This window comes from Paracoccidioides brasiliensis (assembly GCF_000150735.1).
Source record: "Paracoccidioides brasiliensis Pb18 unplaced genomic scaffold supercont2.9, whole genome shotgun sequence".
Lineage (NCBI taxonomy): Eukaryota > Fungi > Ascomycota > Eurotiomycetes > Onygenales > Ajellomycetaceae > Paracoccidioides > Paracoccidioides brasiliensis.
The window spans coordinates 1136506-1156765 of NW_011371366.1; the positions used below are offsets into that span (position 1 = coordinate 1136506).

Sequence of the window (20260 nt, forward strand, 5' to 3'; positions counted from 1 at the left end):
TAATAATAATAATTATGTATGTATGTATTTGCTATATGTATCTTGCATGGACTGTAAAAATACATCCTGCACGGACAATATGCAACTCAACCAACTCTCCTCAACCCTCACAAATCCAATACCATACTTACCATTGACATCGACAAAGAAAGGAAAAGGGAAAGTATAAGTAAGGGGAAAGGAGAAGCTGTACCAAAGGAAATATGTGTTATGGAAAAAATATAGGAATAGGCCAAAAGGCAGACTGAAGCAACAGTCAAGGATACAGGTTAAATAAATACCCCCCCTCGCGAGACCATATAATAGAAAAGGAATACTGAGAGCAGAGAAGAGAAAACCAGGCCAAAAAAGAAGATAAATAGGGATGACTAGCTTGGTAGGGAAAAAAAAGATAAAAAAGGAAAGGCCAGCCGAGCGCAGAATAAAGTAAAATAAACAATGAACCCACCCCGGTAAAAGAACTCCTTGCGGGTTTAAGAAACAAGGACACAACGGGGGATGAAAAAAAGAAAAGCAAAAGCAAAAATAATGATAAAAAAATACCACAAGCACATTACCGCTCCTCCATTTATGTCACCACCACTGACATCACCCATCAAGAAGAATCTGCTTAGCCTTCTGACCCAAAATCTCCAACGACCTCCTTGCCAACGCCACAACCTCTCCCTGATCATCCTCACCACCACCTTCTCCGGCCCCCTCCCCTTCATCCCCACTCTCCAAATTCTTATCCGCAATCGTCTTAACCATCTCCACTACATCCTCTGACCGCGTAATATAGCCATGCAACCGCTGATCTCCAGACTCAAGAAGCTGCAACAGCGTCCAGATGGCGATATGTTGGAACGTCGGATCCCCGCTGGCTAGGAAGCGACTTAAGTACCCGTGGATACCGCCGTTCGGTTCGGACCAGTCGCGGACGAATATTGAGTAGTCGCCCACTAAAATATAGGTTTGTTGATTTAGTGCCATCCGTTTGTTACAAAGGGTAGAGGGAGGGAAGGTGGGATAATCATATCATACCTTTGGACGACAAATTCCCTAAAGCAGCTGCACTATTCCCTTGAACTTCTATGCTTTCCGAATCTGTCAGGGGTATCAAAACATCAAACACACCCAGTTTCAGCAGATGGGTCTTCAGCTCATCGCTCAGAGCAAGAACAGCAATTGCAGCGGTCATTTCCGACTGTACGCTCAGCGGAACTTTTAAGACAAGCTCTTTGCACTTCTGCACGGCGCCTGCTTGAAGAACGAGCTCCTTATTTCGATCTGAACTAGCTGCCAGGTTCCGCAAGGTGGAAATGGCGTGGCACTGGATTTCTTCATTGTCTATCGAGCCTAGTAGGTCAACGAGTGGTTTTAGGAATCCCGCGTCAATGATTGGGGATTCGTTGTGGGGATGGATGGAGATATTTCGGATGCATGCAACTGCGGAGAGGATGAGAGGGAGATAGGATGATTGTAGTAGTCGGAGCAAAGGTGCAAGGCCTCGAGCACGGACGATCTCGAGTTGGTACTTTTCATCGGAGGCCAAATTTCGAAGAGCTAAGGCAGCTTGGCATTGAACTTTTGGGGTGGAGGAGTCCATGAGCTGAACGAGGGATTGAATAAGCCGAGATTCTGTTTGGGCGAGCCTTTTTCTATTTTCCGCGTCCACTGCGATATTACTTAATGCAGTTGTGCAGTAATACTGGACGTCGACATCCGGTGACGAGAGGAGTTGCACCAAAACGGGTATCGCACCGGCGATGACGAGCTGTTGCCGGTTTTCGTCTATCGAGAAAAAAGAGAAAAGAAATGGGAATATTAGATTATGGGCCAACTGTACGCATTTTGTATCAAGAAGTGCCATACCGGAATGTGTCATGTTTAGCAAAGCTCCAGTGGCATTTCGTTGCACACGCATGTCCTTGGATCTTGCCAATCTTGTCAAGGGCCCAAGGGCACCTGATCTGGCAATTTTTGCTTTGTTGTCCTCGTGGGTGGCTAGATTGGTTATGCAGCCGACTGCATTGCATTGTACTTCGACGTTAGGTGACATCATTTGTCTTATTAGAGGTGCTAGTCCCCCGAGGAGGACAATATTAACTTTGTTTTCCGCTACAGAATGGTCAGCGTTATTGCGTAAACCTTCCACCTAGGGTTTGTTAAATGGACGGACGCACTATTAACAGCGAGATTCCCCAGCGCTGCACTGGCAGCACGTTGAACTTCGATATCGGGGCTCTGTAGGAGGAAGAGGATAGGCTCGAGGGTTTCTCTGTTTACTTCCCGGACATCTACAGCAATACCAATGTCTTAAATCAGCATACAGCTGAGTAGAAAACGTCTTTACTGCCATCTTAATAATAGTGAAGTATGAAGTACGAACCTCTTTCTGTGATCTCTGCAAAAGTCAAGCTAGCGCTTCGTTGGAGGTCAACATTGTCGGAGTAGACGAGAGTACTGAGAGCACTCAGTGGCTCTCCGCTAAAGAAGTCGGTTTCATTCCGCTAGATTTTATCAACAGGTTTAGTTGGTATCACAGAGGAAAGGGAGTTGGGGGATAATAAAAATAATAATAAAAATAATAAAAATGGAAATGGAAATGGAAAAGCGTACGTTCTCGAGGTATTGTAAAAGATCGGCGACGGCCTCGCGCTCGTTATCGGCGAGGATGGGTTCGTAGAGACCGTCTCTGGATCGACCTTTGAAGATGGGAGCCAGCAAATCAGACAAATGGCACCATCTATCTATCTTGGAGGAGGTACCTGTGAGGCAGGCTAGACAAGCATTCCCCATCTCTTCTGCGGGATGGGACCGGTCGCCGCAAAGAGAGAAATCCAAGTATCCTCTTGTCGCTGATTGGATGGGAATGATAAGCAGTATATCGGCAGAGCGCAGAGTGGACTTTTCTTTATTTTCTAGTTTTAATATCTGCTTCAGATAGATTTATGTATGTATGTAAGTATGTATGTATGTATGGCTGGCCTTTTCTTTAGTTTCGTGTTTCGAAGTATTATTATTGCGTCCTGGGCGGCGGGACGGATGACGGAACTGTGATGGGACGAGACGACACCAGACGACAGCTGTGGCTGCGGCTGCAGCTGGTTGGGGATCGAAGAGAATCGTCAAAGTTGACTGCAGGAAATCGGGGGGATTGATTGGTTAAGAGGGATGGCGGATGTCGAAGGGGAGCAGCGGCTAGACTGGCGCGTGATGGGGTAGTTGCAGCAGAGCCAGCAGCAGCAGCAGCAGCATGGGGAGACCGAGGGTGGGGGATTTGCTATGTGGGATAGTAGCGGCAGTCGTGCGATTGCGAGTGGGACAGAATCATGTCATGAAGGAGGAAGGCTGACGTAGGAGAGGATTGAGATGTTGAAGAGATGTTGTCTGATAGGTGTTTGGTGGCTGCGGAAGCGGGTGATGTTCGATGTTGATGTTGACGTTGGGGGCCCGAAGCAGAAGCAGAAGCAGAAGCAGATGGCAGAAGCAGATGGCAGATTGCTGGAGGTTGACTAAGATTTGCTGACTGGGAAGGAGAAAGCCGCCAATGAACGTCTGCGCCGCAGAGGGAAGCTGCATGCAGTAACTAGCTAACCAACTGTCAGTTAACTAAAACATCTTCTCTGTCTACTCCATTCTACGTGGAATATGCGAAATATGCTGCGGCATGTTCGATGTTTACTGGATCCTAGCCCTTCAATTCTACGCGGAGCATAGGATGCTTGATATAAACTGATAATGTGTTTGCCTTGTTTATCATCATATCTATCTCTGCATGTGTCTCCTGCTGACTGCTCTTCTATAGCTATAGTTATCATGTGGCCCCCTCGAAGTCCAACCTCCAGGATGCCCAGTTCTCGATTCACTCAACTTAACTGGCTGATACGAGGAGATCCCAACCTTCTCCAGCCTTGGATACAGCTTCTCATTGGTTCCGTCCAACCATCCACACCAGCTGCTATTCGTCCAACATTCTAACAATCCCATGTTGTTCTCTCCGAATAACTATAGTTAACTCCTCCATAGCTATTAACTCTCCACAACCGGAGGAGCTTTTCGGCCTCTTACATCACCTGAGCCCACAAGCATTTGTAAATTTGTATGGACCACCCGACTAAAAGATATCATATCCAATTATTCTTCTATTCTTCTCTTCCTTCCCTTGAGGTCATGCATTCGATGCTACGGCAACATGCATAAATGTTAAACAGGTCTGGCAAAGCCACCAGCCGGATGACGAACTAGCTCCGACTTGACTCTGCTCTCTCGTGCTGTCATATGTTTTATTAACAGCATCCAATATAACTATCTTTTAATAAGGAGTAACAATATACAGCTATGAGTGGAAACCCTTTTCTCGCACGCGAAGGCACCAAGCCCTCCCACTCTTCCCTCCAATGAAGCTCTTTAGCTTTCCTCCTAACTATCCCCCAATCATCTGCCGTGGGACCAAATCCAGGCACAGAATAAGTTACTCCTCATCAGAAGTCAAAAAACTCCCTTTCCCACGGAAATAACTAAACCACACCCTGTATCAGCTTTCATCTTCTTTGCGTTGCGTGCCCGTATGTAACTACGGTAGTTAGTTAGTAGCCCATCCATAATTCCCATTGAGGTTCGATTATTTAGCTAAACCACCACGAGATGGAACGGCTGACAACGGTTCCAAACCGGGTGTACGACATAAAACCTATACGCTACGCATCATCATCATCACCATCACCACGCACAAATAACTAACTAGCATCTGTACTTGCTTATATAAGAACCCTAATAACTTTAGTTAACTAACTAACTAGTCAGATATCCGCTCCACGGTCAAGAATTGATTGGGTGCTTAATATTGAATCCATTACAGATCTAGATACAATAACCAATTGGCAGAGTCAAGAAGCACGGACGTCGAGATAAGAACGGTGCCAACGACGAAATAATATCCCCGCCCTGGGGGATCATTGGATAGATACATTTACTGCATCAGCCCATCGGCCCCATTCAGCCCATGAACAACCTCGCTAAACTTGCTTATTAAGCGAGTCGACCTTCGTTCCCTTTTCAGTTTGTTTTGGGGCTCTGACAGTCTCCGATTAGTTAATTAGTTAGCGTAGATATTTAACTGAACTCTACGATTCGCCAGTCATCATTTAACTAGTTAACTAGTTAGTTAACTATCCAGTTATTTAAAGTTGTCCGGCTCAGCCCTATAGTTTGTGCTATGGTTAACTACTCTTGCGCAGCTTCTTTTATACCTGTGGTTCAAACATTCCGCTGCAGAGATAGCCATGAAGATCGTCGGGCTTCGCTTTTCGGCTTACTGGCCAGGGGAAATATGGGATTTAACATCAGGAAGGAAATGTGGTCTTTATGTATAACTAGTTATACTTTTCCCCATAGTTATATTTGCATGCGACTGGTACAACTCTCCCTGCAGCTGGGATATGCCCATGTGTAGATATAGCATATTCACGGAACCAGGATAAGATATAAATACTGCACTGACGAACAGTGTTATTAATTATTTTATATTTTTCAATTGCAAAACAAGAAAGTCAGGCCATTTCCATGTCAGGTCTCCAGGTTTCCAATACCCGCATAACCCAATATCAGCTTTTATGGCAGTGTTAGCGGAAAAGAAACTCAGGGACTAGGAAAACGTCATTCTGCCGTAAGGGATTTTATGTCGTAACTAAGAACTAGCTACCAAAACCGTCTATAAACGGGCGTTGATGATATCGACAACTGCGACTTGAGTTAGTAATTTGTCCGTTTGCAGGATAGGATATTCCTATCATGACAATATTCTGTGAAAACATACAAGCAGGTTTTAAACTAGCTCCGCCCACCAAAAACCCGTCAACATCAGGCTGCGCGGCGAGATCCCGACAGTTGCTCTCCGTAACGCTTCCGCCGTAAATAACGCGGGTGTTTTCGGCCGCTTCAGGGGAGATTTTCTCATTCAGCCATTTCCGGATGGAGGCATGCACTTCTTGTGCTTGCTCTGTTGTGGCGACCTTGCCCGTTCCGATGGCCCTGGGAAGGTGGAGTGGTTGTTAGGATGGTGGTTTCGTTCTTTGAAAGACAATGGAACGTAGAAGCAGCATTACCAGATGGGCTCATAGGCGATGACGACCTTATTCCATTCTGCAGGAGAGACTTCCTCAGCAACGGCGTCCAATTGCCTTGTTACAACATCGATAGTCCTTCCAGCTTCACGTTCCTATATATGGAGACCGTGTCGTCAGCTCCCGCTTTAACCGAAGCACGTTCCCCTGAGAATCTTTTGTTTTGCCCTCATTTTCGATATTTCAACTCGCATAAAAGGGTTTAATATCGAAATGGTGGGTAGTTTACCTCAAGAGACTCGCCAATGCAAAGAATTACATTGAGGCCACCGTTGATGGCAGCCTTTGTTTTCCGGGCCACAAACTAAATATTCCGGTATGACATATTAGTTAAGGTTGAGGAAGATATCACGAATCTCAATACGGCAGTTGGGGAATTGGAAAATAACGGGACTGACTAAAGCGTGACCGATTCGGGCATAAAATAATAATATAGTGTTCAAGGGGGAACAAATTCTTGCACCCACAACGCATCACTATAAGAAATCCAACATACCTCATCATCTTCTCTGAGTAAAACTCTTCGTTCGCTATGTCCAGCCAACGTCCAAGTGATTCTTTCATCTCTGAGCTGTTCCACGCTCAACTCCCCAGTAAAGGCTCCATTAGGCTTATCAAACACATTCTGTGCAGAAACGGCGACTTGGCCGTTCGCGAGTTGTCGTGCAAGCACCAGGTAGATTGCAGGCGGGGCGATGACAACTTCAGTGGTGGGATCAAGCTTGGCGGAGTTGAGGTTGGTGATGATATGGGTGATAGATTTCGCGGTACCATTCCTGGGTGGAATGGAATTGAGTAGTGGAAGTAATTTATCAGTATCACGGTGGTTATAGGAAGATTTTGGATGCGGGTAGAGACGGATTTGACGTGTTTTGATTCAGGAACAGAACACACATACATCTTGAAGTTGCCGCCAACAAAGAATTTACGAGGCATGGTTGCTGGAGAATTTTATTATCCTTTACTTGACGGGAATGAATGATAAGAATTTCTGGATAGAGTAATTAAATGGTCCGTCAAGGTTTAGGAGACGAACTGCGGAAATGGCGAGTGAGTTAACTTATGTAGGTGCAATAATGAATTGAAGAATGAGAGCAGCAGAGGACAAGGGTAAGGGATGAAATAGTATCCGTAAACGTACCTAGGGATGTACCAGTTTATGGATCAAGAAAACAAATAACGGAGCAATGCGAGGATTGTAAGTTGAAAGAGGGACGAAGAAAGCAGAACAGACGATGATTAAAGCGAAGATGCGGGCGGCAGAAACCGGCAGGCGGGCGGGGGGCAAGCACCTACTTAACTAATCAGGGGCTTGGCACTTGCCCCGCCAAACACCCCCGACTCCCCGCATCCTGTATGCATACGGCAGAAAAATAGGAGAATGGATTAGTCTACAGAATATATTATTGTGGCCATATTGTGATAGGCAGAAACGGCATTAGATTCTAGGTAGGGATTGGTCAAGCATACAATCAAGTTAATTTAGACATATAGATGGTGATAACTAAATTGTCAATTCACATAACATGTTGATACAACACAGGGTGATATGATGACAAGCAATAAAAAAATAAATATAAAAAAAAGAAGAAGGAAATTAAAGAGCATGTTAAAAGTTGGTATTACGTTAATGTCAACAAGAAAAGAGGTTCAACTATACCAACAAAGGGGAACAAATAGCATGTTAAACCAAAGCTAGGGATAATAATCATATAGTAACTAAATGAAAGTTGTCATCATGAGATCATATACCCATACAGAATCGATGTGTAAGATGAACCAGTCAAAAAGAAATGGAAAATGGAAATAGGTACGTACAGGTCACTAAGGATTTTGGCCGAAATATCTTCCAACGAAAGTGTGGGAATGAAAGGCAAGACATGGTGTAGCAAGCATATAGCAAGTATAAAAAAAAAATAGTGAACAAATTTCATAATGAGAAAAAGTACACTGCAAAAGGGTGTAAATGGAAGGGAAATATTTTTGTCTGCAATTAGGAGATCAAAACATGGGTGGGTATAAGATGGGATCTGAGCGTCTGCATGTCAATTAAATTTCCGTCCCCTTAAAGATAACCGGAATAAACACCTGGGGGGGGGGGGGGGGTACAACAAAAACAATAACCAACACATTGTGTGGCCTTTTTCACCTTTCTTTCTTACAACAGCTGAACCCAATAGGAAACAAATAACCACACTAAAACAGGGGGGGAATCGTCCGATCCGATCCTAATCTCAAACTCAATCCCAATCCAAATCCAAAGATTTCCATAAAACCAAGCGTTAGTTAGATTCGTAACTATATTTGTTGCAAATGATAAAGCACCAGAGCCGTCCGATCGCCGAATCCCATACTACCCTCATATCAGAAATACCGAACCGAGAGAGTGATGCAAAGCAAAATTAACATGGCGTTTTGCGAACTTTAGTGACCATAATAATCGTTCCGACGAGGTGGCTCCATTTGGGAATGACGACGATGATCCATCCGGCCACGATCCCGCTCACGGTCCAACTGTCCATGGCCCATTTGATAGCGGTCCCTCTTCTCACGGCCAAATGGGTCGGGATCGTTAAAGGCATCATCCTCACCATACTGATCCTGCCTTCCTCCCGCGCCACCGGCGGTAGAGCTCATCCGATTGAGTTCCGCCATCCTAGCATATTGTTCGGAACGATCCTCTCGCGGAAGTTGGGCGGGATATTGGGTGTTACCTCCTGTGCTTTTGCGCTGAGGCGGATGTGGTGCGTGCGGTGGATGCACTTCAGCACTCCCCTGTTCCCAGCGTCGATGGGCGTCCCGGTGGTTCCGACTGTCCCACTGTTCCTCCCGGCGTTTGTTGAGCATGTAGTTGTTCAGAGAGTGTTCGCGGTCCCATTGGTTACGCTCCCACTCCCTATCGGTGCGAATATCATCCTGGATATGGGTGTTGGAGTACCTTTTTGAGGGTGTCAGGGCCTGCTGTCCACGATTGGCTGAGGGTAGGTCACGATTTCTGTCCCGTCGGTTCTCATCATGTGTGAACCGCAGTCTTGGCTCACCAGGATAAGACACGGAGGCCGAGCGAGAAAGTCGATTGGTCGGTCGTCGTTTATGGGTACTGTTTTCTGGGTAGATATCCACAGACACGTGAGTGTAACGTGGATCGGGGCGGCGATGGTCTTTGTATATTGGGTATTTACTGGTCGGGCGTTGGTGATATCGATAGACAGGCTCAAGCATCCCGCGGGTTTCTGAGCCACGGCGTTGGATTCTTTTGGCACCCTCGCCTTGAATGGCATGTTGGTCATTTTCATCATAAAATAAGGAGTCTTCCGTAGTCGCTGAACTGGCATCTTCAAATTCATCAAAAATCACAGACTCGTTATCATCCACGCTGCTGCCCCCTGGACCTCCAAACGACTCTTTGGTTGGCACTTTTTCCATATTTATGATTTTCGCTGAGGATGGTTTATAGGATTGGTGCTCTTCGATATGGCCATGAGTATGGCCTTGGGTAAAGTTGGGCAGACGTTGTTCTTGGACTTGTGGTTGTGACTGTGATTGCTGTTGATGTTCGCGTTGGTGTTGATGCTGATTTTGGTGTTGATGGTGATGTAGATATTGAGGACGAGGATAAGATTGAGGATGAGACGGTACCGGTGGGTGTGGTGCTGCTGCTGCTGCTGCTGGCGGTGGTGGTGGTAGAGGCAACCCGTGTGCCTCCTGCTTTGGGACATTAACTATTTGGACACCATTCGGCTGCGTATGCTGACCCAGATGAATGTGGTGAACCTGAAGTGGAATTCGCGGTTGTGCTTCTTGGTGGGGTGGAAAGCCGCCATGTTGTTCTCCAGGATACGTACCAACCATGCCCATGCTAGGATTGACGATGATGGGATGAGCATTCTGGCGTTGGCCAGGAAGATCAATTCCGCCATGATGCTGAGGGTTTTCTTGTCCAAATCCGGGCTCCTGTAATCGGTGAGCACGTATTTCTGACGGATAACTCTGCGCTTTACTTTTTTCTTTTAGGTCAAAATGAGGATCTAGGTTAAAGATTTCAGGGGTGTCACGGTTCGCGACACGGTAGTTGCCGGTAGGCAGCGTGATACCAGGTCGTACTTTTCTCATAAGAATAACATCAAGAGATGTAGTGATGTATTCTGTGACCAAGCCCCGACGACCAACATTTTTTGTATTCGCAAAAATGAAAACAAAAGTCCATTCAAATCGAATATCGCCATCTTTCCTTTTTCGTTCTTCAATCAGTCGGTCGATTTGCGACCGCTTTCCCTTCCCTAACGCATTATACTGCTCTGCCACATTTCTCGAACTTTTCTTTTTTTGTTTTGACTTTTCTTTGATTAGTTCCTCTTGGGAAAGGTGGATTCGGGTTCGAGTAATTTGAGACCACGTTTGTGCCGAGTCTGAAGAGTCTGATTCTGTGGGGAATAGAGTCCAGCCTTCGTACCAAGTGGCAACATCGTCAGGGAAATCTCGGAACTCTTTGTCGTTAAAATCATGGTTGAACGATTCGTGCACTTTGCCCATGCTATTCGTGTCCAAATGGAGCTTTGTCATTTGGTTAACCATGGCATTGAGTTGCTGATTGGGATTCATGGGGAAACCCGAAAACTGGTTGGGGTCAATTGCTCGTAACGGATGAGAAGCGTTTGCTGGTCCAGCATGACCAGGCACCATTTGGGCTTGGGGAGAGTATTGGGGCGGTAAATGTTGAGGTGGAACAGGGGGCCGCTGGTTGCCAATACCAGCGTTGTTGGCATTCATGGCTGCGGTTAAGAGATTGGAAGTTTCTCTAAACTATTTTGACAAGCTTAGATATTAGTAGCCAGGTTTAAGTGAAAGTGGCAATGCATAGAGAGCCAACAAAGCATTGCAGATACAAATATGAACTCAGGAGAAGAAGAACCAAAGAATCAAATAATTTTGATCTAAAGAAAAAAGAATTGACGGAAAGTTATCACACCTTATACGTGAATGATTGTGCAGAAAGAAGGTACAGGGCAGGTCGGGTGGTTTTAATATTAAGAGGATATCTCAAATTGATGTGCGCGCGAAGAAATGTGAGCTGCCTGATCGACCTTGCTATGAACTAAAGAGCATATGATGAGGTTGAAGGTGGCAGACTCCCAGCAAATTTTCCTTTTTAAAAATAAAGAGTATCAAAGTGAGGCAATGTTAGACAAGGGTAGATCGCGGCTTTCAAACTGCATTTGTAAAATCAGGAGGACTCCCTCGAATCTTGAAGGGAAACGATTTCAAATCGTAAGAGTCATAAATAACACAGCCAAGTGTTAATACCTTTATCATGATGGTTGAAGTGGTTTGCACCCCAGAGAATTTAGCGATGGCTGCCTTGCGAGATACATAAGCGTCTTATGCAAGCTCGCACTCCGCCCGTCCACTTATTGGATGCGCCAAAGACAAAAAAGCCTTGGAAACCAGAGAGAAACTTTATGGCTGATAGGCTGTGATGCTTCCATTCTTGAATGGGTGGTTGCAACTTGAAGGCTGTTGCATGAGAACGCCCTGCTGCAGCGGCTCAGACGAATCATTGAACGCGCCATTAATGGCTTAGAAAAAGCAAGTTGACAAGGACTATCCCTCCGCTGCGGTCAGGCATCCAGCTGATTTGCCTCAGGAACGTGCATGATTTGTGAAAAGGCGGATGATATATTTGGATTCGGACAGTAGTCGAAGGGATCTGTCTGGACTAATGCACATAGATACTTTAACCTCCGGTTTTGAGGGGACATATCCGGCGACACTACGCTGCCACTACCTAAGGTTCACTTTTAAATCGAGCGATGAGGGGCAGTCGACCGTCCGTCCATCCTGTTACTGTTGAACATACCGAAACAAGGCCAGCATTTTGGGATGGCGAGTGAATTGAGCATATCAGACAGGAGTACGAGATAGCCCAGCAAACTCTTGAGACCATCCAATCTTTGCCCATGTGGTCGTGTTCCTCCCCTCTCCTGACATCGTCGGAAGCAACCCCGCAGTTTGACGGGAGCAAGCCACATTTGAGAGAATTTGCGACTTGCAAGTGGCGGTGCTCGGGTTTGAATTGCACGAATTCTTCCCCGGGAACTGGTGGAGAAATGCAATTGACTGACATCATTGTCGTCCAAATCAAAGCACCGGTGAACGCCAACCGTCATCCACGGAGGTTAATTGTCCAGAATGAATCAACAACGATAATTGAGAGCTGATAATTGATTCCAGCCTGAAGGTTGAAATTGCCAAGCATTTTAAGAGCCGCACGACTAGCCGCATCCAGACAAGCCTTGATTAGTTCCCTGAAGCCAACCCTGGAAGTTTGGGCCGGCCCCCCGCCCAGACCAGCCCAATCAGGAGCGGCGGAGGAATCGGCTGCGGACTCAGTCCTTAATCCTTGCAAGAGGCTCCAAAGGCTCCCTTTGGTTTTCCCGGGTTCATATCTCGTTGGTGGATGCAACAAAATATGCAGGCAATGAGGGACAGCAATAACTTCATATGTAGACTGTGGGCGGTAGTTGACAGAGAAAGCTATGTTGTATCGCCATCCTCATAAGTATATATATAACTATATGTTAATGAGTACTATTCTGAATTCCTTCGTATAACCAATACAAACAAACAGAATTTCCAATGAAGCCAGCTGCTCTATTATTGCTGTCAAATAACTAGAGCATGATGCTGACTCGAATATCTAGCATAATCCGAAACTAATGAGTGCAAGATCTTACCTTGACACCTATCTATGCTTGTATTATTCATTCCCCTCCGTGATGGATGCTTCTCTGTTGCGCTTGAAGAGAAAAGAATCTTACACGCCATGATGTGTTAGTCAGTCATTCAGTTGAATAACTAGTTAGTAACGAACTAGTTAGGTGATAACGAAATAATATGCAGGTTGTTTCTGTTGTAACTAATTTTTGGAACCGACGCAAAACGTTTTCTCGCCGAGACACTTCAAGTTTGCATTATTTCTTTGAAATTCGAGGGGACTTGGAATGAATCACGAGATTATCTTCTCGATTTATTCAAACTTACCTGGATTCCCACATAGTGCTCTTGAGTATAAGCAGGATCAGATGACATCCCATGTAACCCTTCAATGGGCAGGATAGCGAATGGATTAAAAGAGGTCCCTTAGAGGGAAGGCTGCCCGCTAAGGATGCCAATATCTCTCCTCCCTGTCAGTTGAATGAGATACGGGCTTGACTCGTCTTGTTCCATCAGACTTCCTGGGGGAAAATACAATTTCCCAACTTTCCCGTTAAAGTATCCTCATTCTGGTTTCCCGGTGAGCAATAGAGTTTAACAGTACACTTTGTCAAAAGTGAATTGAAGATCAGTTTGAAAGAGATGCATTCCGAGCAATGGGAAGTGGCGTTCCTGTCTTGGGGGACTAGCCTCCGGTGACCATGTGCACCGGGTCTTACAAAATATCTAGAAGCAAAAGGTTGCAGTGAACAAGAGGGGATAATAATAATAATAATAATAATAATAATAATAATATGCCTCTCAGGTGATAAATCTTGATGATATTCCTGACACTAGAGCAACACCGAAACTTTTAAGGCCGGTCATTTTTGGTAACTGGAGAACCACCCCACGCATCTCTTCTTTGGCTGATGATTTAAGCGATAGGATTCTGCCAAACCCGGAAATATTGTAAGGCTTAAGAGTGCAGACAGGAATGATTCTTTGTCAAGTAAAGGGCCTGGTTGGCTGCAGCATGATGATGTCTGATGATGCGGTATGCTTCGAGTCCTTTTCTAGAATATTGATAGTTGGCTGATGGCCAGTGCACCACAGTATTGGCTTGCAAGGTTCACTGTTTCGTTCATTGAGACTCCTGTTACATGAAGTCTGAAAACTGCACAAGAGAGAAATAAAAAAAGAATCGACGACGAAATGCAGCCTTGCGTGTCGCAGCTGTCGCTATAACGTCATCCTTGCCTGCCTTCGTATCTATTTGGCGGCGATTGGTTAGAAGCTTCAATCGAGAAACGAAAGAGAAAGAAACAAGGAGACAAGGAACCATGATCACACCTGTTACAATCAGTTGGAATCTCATGTCAAAGAATTCTGCATCTTTCTTCTCCACAAACGCACTTTCACTCACTGGTCCCAAGCACCAGCCTGATAATGATACGTCGTCCAAACCCCCACGATGTAAAACCAAGCATATGAGCAAGTTAGAAAGTCAGATCTCTTGAGAACCAGTCATATTCAACTTCTGTCAAGAAGTATTTGATTTTGCCCTAGTGGTTGCCGTTTGCCTCATATCGACTGGAGGCTTGTAGTTGGAATGTGATTCGGATCAATCGAAACGGTCGATCATCAGATGGGATGATGGGAATCACTTTTAGCAAAGAAATGACAATTGTGTCTTGCATACTGCATTGCGCTACATATCCGCAACATCAGCTGAAGAAAACTATAATAATATTCCACCAAAGCTCGACATCCTGATGCTCTTCAAATGCAAAAAAAAATCAAAGTCAATTAGCTGGAGACCAATTAAGCGTCAGACCTACGGTAAATGATGACATGTTGGCAAAGTCGATCAACCAAATAGCAATTAATATTTTGCGAATTTATCTTCAGGGTTCATGAGGGAACATTGCATAGACAGATTCAAATGTCGAGTCGAACTCAAGTAGCCCGTCACGAGCAAAGCCGTGCCTCGAAATGCCGGTGGTATAGCCTTGTCGCCCACACCTTCATTCTTGTCGAGTACATTCCAACTCCTTTAACATGTCAAAAGGGTCCAATTCCACAAAATCCTGGTTAGCTTTAGGAATATGATTGCCTTACATAAACGTGAGGCCGGAGCATTTGGAACAGGAGATGCCGTCTTTCCCACCTCTCGGCTTGTTGCCTCACTTTCACCAGGGGCTTCGATTTTCCTCATACCAAGGTAACGAAACAGAGAAAATTCACATATACATTTTTTTCCTTCCCTTAGTTTTGGTCCAGCCACAGTTCTGGTCGGCACATGGAGATGGATTTGGAAATTGTGGGGTGGTGGTAGTTAGCTTTTTGATATGAGCGCTTCAACATCGATAAAGCCGCCACAGCCTGATTTCAAACCTGGGGAATTCCATACTGCTGTAACTACTTAATGGCAGGGATCGCATCATTTCGTGTAAAGTGTGGAAGATATCAATATGACGATCGGGTTGAAATCTCAATTCAGCAGGGATTCATCGTTGCATGGAAGCCTTTTTAGTCGATCTGGATGCGGGCATTTCCAGAATAATATATGGACAAACCAGCATATTCTCCAGTTAACAACTGTGGTTCCCCAAGGCAGTGACTCAGCTACATCGAAAAGGTCGGGGTGGAATCCACTGATAGGTAATGGTATATCAAATTCTCGATATATTAAGGTATTCTTCGCCAGAAGCTCTCTGATAAGTCTTGCTTCTGTATGGAATTATAACCTTTTGTTATCATGAGTCCCCGAATCAGAGTAATCTCTTTTGGAAAAGGTCGATAGCCGATCCGAACATGAGCCTAGTCATGTTGATTTCTGCTCGTGGAAGCACCCAGATACCCTGATTCTCATAGGACTTAAGGCTGGGCATATTTTTCTGGCATCACGAATGGATAACTAATAAATTAAGTTTCCAAAATACAAGTTGGGTTGGCGCAAACATTTTGACAGCCGTCTCAATGACAAGGTAAAGGCGGTGTAGGGTGTTCGGAATCCCTGAATACGGAAAAGGGCGTCACATCGAAATCCCCGACCCGGTACCACCGTCTGACTGCATGCCAAACTGATCAAGTCAAGAGTGGAATGAGCATCGTGCAACATCGTGTTCGCGAAACAGAAAAGTGTTGATTGCCTCTAAATACGAAGAAAGTAGACTCTATATCAGATCAGTGGAGGAGTCATTGGTTTAGGATGGGGAGAGGAATAATTAACTTCCAACATTGACGATTATTTTCCGTTCCAAGAGGTATTTGATGTTAGGAGTTGAATTTGTTGGAGGCTTTTAAGACCTCGTCGCCATATCACGTGTTTAAGCAGAAGCTTTTTGCCAGTCTATTCGAACGAAGAGCAACTTCAACCTCTCGACATTTGTCGTCGAGAACACCATGAACTATTTTATTGGCTCAAAACTGTTGGGAACCCGTCAGATCTGCGAATACCTGTCCTAATTAATATGTAGCACAAAATTACAATACAGCATTCATAAGTGGGTACCCGCACAGCAGCTGCATCAATTCTAATTTGGTGGATCCAACGGCTAACTGCGTCCCTAGCCAAGCCGGGATTGACAGATAGTTGTCAACAATGGGGACCCTGTTTTATAACTAGCGATTTACTTCTCTTCTCCAAGATAACATTTCATTGGGTTGTCCCGACTTGAGCTGGGACAGTTTTACACATCCTGCAGGCAACTTACCCTTGGACATTCTTCAGTTTGCAAGTGTGGCTCTTCGACAAGCAAGATTTATGCATCTCTTGAACATTAACTACCTATTCTAACCAAGGTCCTAGTTCGCCTTGCACGAATACCATGACTCTGGTGGCAGCAATTAAGTGGAGCCCTTCCAACGATCTCACCAATCCCAAGATCCTTCACTTATTGGAGTTTATTCTAGAGGCGAAACAAGAGTTCAAAAAATTATAAAATCGGCCTACGGTGAAAAAGCTCTCAGTTCTCCTCTATTGCTAGTTTAAAATGCTGCTGAGTAAGTTGGGCCTAACGGTTGCCAATAAGATAGAGGGTTGGAAAAAGACACCATCTCATAACAGCGAATGAGAAAGCCAATGCAGATATCTCGATATGACATTAGAACACCTGCGAACTTCTCACAAACCGACCTTGGAGCTCAGTTTCAGTTAATTGTGCCAAATGAACAAATTCCCTGCGCATTTGTTTCCGCACAGGAAGATTCAGAGCTCTATCTTTATAGTATCAATACGACCTACATAGCGTACATTTATCTTTTATCAAAGAGTGAAGGTCTGAAAAAGCTCTTCCACATGTACGCACGTATCTAACAATGGTAATATGTTGTCAAAATCTTCCAAACTAACATTTAATGCTTCCATTCACTTGTGGCAGTATAGTATTCTCTGCCAACATCTCAAGAGCAGTGACCATTCAGAGATTTCTCGGTTTTCTGCGCTGCTTAACTATTCAAAAATAGAACATGGGTTCTTAGAAATCATTCATTGTTAGGAGTGTGAGATTTCAGCAACTGCTTGATGGGCAGCTGGTGAGAAATCTTTGGTGGCAAATTGCCTGTCAATGAAGAGATATCGCAGGACTGCTCTGATGTTTTGAGGGTGATGCCGGCGAAAAGTTCCTTCGCCAGATTTTCCACCTAGCGTGGTTGAGAGGTTGGACTTGGGCACCAGCCTCTGGTCGCGGATGGCGATTATGTTGATGCAAACGGATCTGTCCCGCGGGATTCGTTAATGCTCCTATGATAAAAGCCACGCGATACGTATATATAATTAACTCTCAAACCCTTATTTCAATAGCTAATTGACAAATCATTAAATCCCAATATATCCGGAAGGGTTTGAATATCATTCGAAAGGGTATTGATTATGAACAGCATTTCCCACAAAGTTGAAATTTCAAGGAATTACTTCAGAACGCCCACATCAAATCCGTAGCCCTTTTGTCCCAAAGTTCTCATGATGAAAGCCCTCAATGAATAACTGTACGCCGTTGAAATATCTATCCTGTTATAAGTAAACCACACGGTAGAAAGCACCCAGTTGAAGAGAAGGGAAATATATCACCCATATCACCAGGATGTGGGGGTTCACCGGGGAGATGGGTTTAGGGACAAGGATTCTTTCACCAATTATCAAAATTACCAAACCCACCACTCCCACTGACAGCCTTGAACTTCTTCCTCACATGCTCAGGCTCGGGCTCGTCATCAACAACATCTAGGATTTCATCCTCACCCGACTTTTTTTGATGAGCGGCAGCTGCAGTTGCAGCCTTGAGATACTTCCCCACACCCGTATCGCCAGTTGATGTGGAAGAGCCGTTGGCTCCACCACCAGTTCGAATCCGCTTGCCTGTCCAGGTCATTTGGTCATCATTTTGACCGTCTTCTAAGCCAGAACCATTCGAGGCGCCAGAGCCAGAGCCAGCTTGTAATTTCTCTTCAGCACGTTTCTGATTTAGGAATTCTTCGAATGGATCTATAAAGATCGTTATATTGGTGATGCGAATGGGTGTTATGGGTTTATTGTTGGAATCGACAGGGGCAATTTCGAGGGCGTTGAGTGTTGTGGATGACGGAGAAGGATCATCGATTAGGCGGGCGAATATGGTGTGTTTAAGGTTTAGATGGGGAAGAGCTCGATAGGAGATGAAGCTTTTTTTTTCCCGGTTATTTGGGTCAGATGCTGTATCATTCCTGAAGGGAATTCTAATTTCTAGGGATAAGACATGGGATGACGGAGATGCTGCACTCACAATTGACTACCATTCGAGTTTTTCCCTTTATTAGCCATGCTCACCATTCCTCTTGCATCGTGTTTGAGGGGACCCTCGATCTCATCTTCGAAGTATTTGCCCCAGATACTTTCGCCTCCTCTACCGGTACCTGTGGGATCACCGCCTTGGATCATGAAACCCTTAATGTTCCGGTGAAATGTAACATCATTATAATATCCCTTCTTGGCTAACTGAATGAAATTCCATACTGCCTTTGGCGCATTTTCTGTGAATAGTTCGAGATTGAGATCCCCCATCGTGGTGTTAATACGTACATATCCCTTAATCTTAACACGACCTCGCCGCAACATATATTGTTCGTCCGTAAGAAGCGCAAGGTCAGCAGACGTATGAGGCGTGAGACCGGTGCTAGTAAAGGAGGCAGCTGCAAGCCCAGTGGTGTGTTTCGCAGCGTTGTAAGGAGTTGGTTTTTGAGTCATTGCTGAGCCTTTGGCGGAAACACTCTTGCCCGAGGCTGTAAATGCATCCCTAATATTCGATTTCCCAAGAGCTTTAGCATTTGCCTTCTGTTCACGCTCCGCGCGTGCTTTCGCGACAGCTTCCTTAGCTTTCAAGATCTTCGCTGAGCTCCCCATGGCATTCAAATTCACATTATCGCCTTGCTCCCGCAATTGTTCGTCCGACAGCCCGCTTTCTCCATCTTTCAGGAACTTAAACGAACTGAGGTTTCTCGATTCGACATTCTGCGGATCCTGCAAAGTAATGATGTCCTTCCGTCCAAACTCCTGATCAGATACAAGATCCTTCCACATCTTGGCCTTGACATTCAGCTTCTCTACTGTATCCCACGCAAAGACATTACCCGACGGCTTCAGCGCCACAATATGTGTATTGTCCGTGAACACCTTATAGGTGACCGGGTCTACGTATTCGCCTTCGTCATTTTTCGCGAAGTTTAACTTGATCAGGTCAGAGCTTTTAAGTGGTTTGCCGTTCACAGGGTTTGTTCCATGCTTCTTGATCCAAGGGAGGATGTTCGTTAGGTCGAAGGTGGTACCGGAGAGTGTACAAACGGGGTGCGAAAATGGTTGTAGGGAGAGCGAACAAAAATTATATGGGAGTCGTTTAAGGGAAGAATGCACAGTTACTGCTTTCGATCTGACACCGGAACCGGCACTGGCCGAATATGCATCTTCAGACGCCCATTCTGAATGGGTAATCTAATAATAATGAGTGTCCATTAGAACTCAAGGATCCTGGAAGTTGGAGCGGGGGGACGCTGTCGCGCATTTGTATCCGTACATAAAGTTTATCAGTTCCTGCAAAAAGCGAAAAATTAGAATCGCAAATATTCAAGAAGTGAGCATTAATAGAGGGCATATCCGCTCACCTTTCCCCATGGTTGATGCTATTTGCTGAGAGTAGACAAGTTTAAATGCCGTTGTCGTGGGCGTGAGAGCTGGCGCAGATACGAGGCGTTCAAGTCAAGCTTTCCATCCTACGCTAAACTTTTTTCGGATGTGGAAGTAGAACCTTGATAGGCGATGATAACCTTGATAGACGATGATAGCAGCATAAGCAACTGATGGAGCCGAATAAAGGTACGGTACTATTTAGTTAACGTAACCGATGGATCTAGCATGCCCCACATATCGCTTTGCCTACAATTGCATGATAAAATCTTATTGCTGACGTCTCTACTCACGGAAGGAA

General features: G+C 45.1%; 4 protein-coding genes across 4 annotated transcripts; all 4 read right to left on the reverse strand.

Moving 5' to 3' along the window:
• Positions 1-588: 588 nt before the first annotated feature.
• On the reverse strand, positions 589-2781 carry PADG_06905 (vacuolar protein 8; the record flags this gene model as incomplete). The annotated part of the gene is made up of 6 exons (XM_010763831.1): positions 589-941; positions 1024-1773; positions 1855-2100; positions 2166-2279; positions 2372-2492; positions 2602-2781. The coding sequence occupies 6 exons, from the start codon at positions 2779-2781 to the stop codon at positions 589-591; spliced, it is 1764 nt and encodes a 587-aa protein (XP_010762133.1).
• Positions 2782-5678: 2897 nt separating this feature from the next.
• PADG_06906 (triosephosphate isomerase) lies at positions 5679-7043 on the reverse strand (the record flags this gene model as incomplete). The annotated part of the gene is made up of 5 exons (XM_010763832.1): positions 5679-6015; positions 6090-6202; positions 6337-6411; positions 6604-6883; positions 7006-7043. 5 exons carry the CDS (start codon positions 7041-7043, stop codon positions 5679-5681), a joined length of 843 nt encoding a protein of 280 aa, XP_010762134.1.
• A 1488-nt stretch (positions 7044-8531) lies between these two features.
• On the reverse strand, positions 8532-10877 carry PADG_06907 (uncharacterized protein; the record flags this gene model as incomplete). The annotated part of the gene is made up of 1 exon (XM_010763979.1): positions 8532-10877. One exon carries the CDS (start codon positions 10875-10877, stop codon positions 8532-8534), a length of 2346 nt encoding a protein of 781 aa, XP_010762281.1.
• A 7055-nt stretch (positions 10878-17932) lies between these two features.
• Positions 17933-19947, reverse strand: PADG_06909 (uncharacterized protein; the record flags this gene model as incomplete). Its single annotated transcript, XM_010763833.1, has 4 exons — positions 17933-18464; positions 18566-19767; positions 19850-19866; positions 19938-19947. The coding sequence occupies 4 exons, from the start codon at positions 19945-19947 to the stop codon at positions 17933-17935; spliced, it is 1761 nt and encodes a 586-aa protein (XP_010762135.1).
• Between the last annotated feature and the right edge of the window lie 313 nt (positions 19948-20260).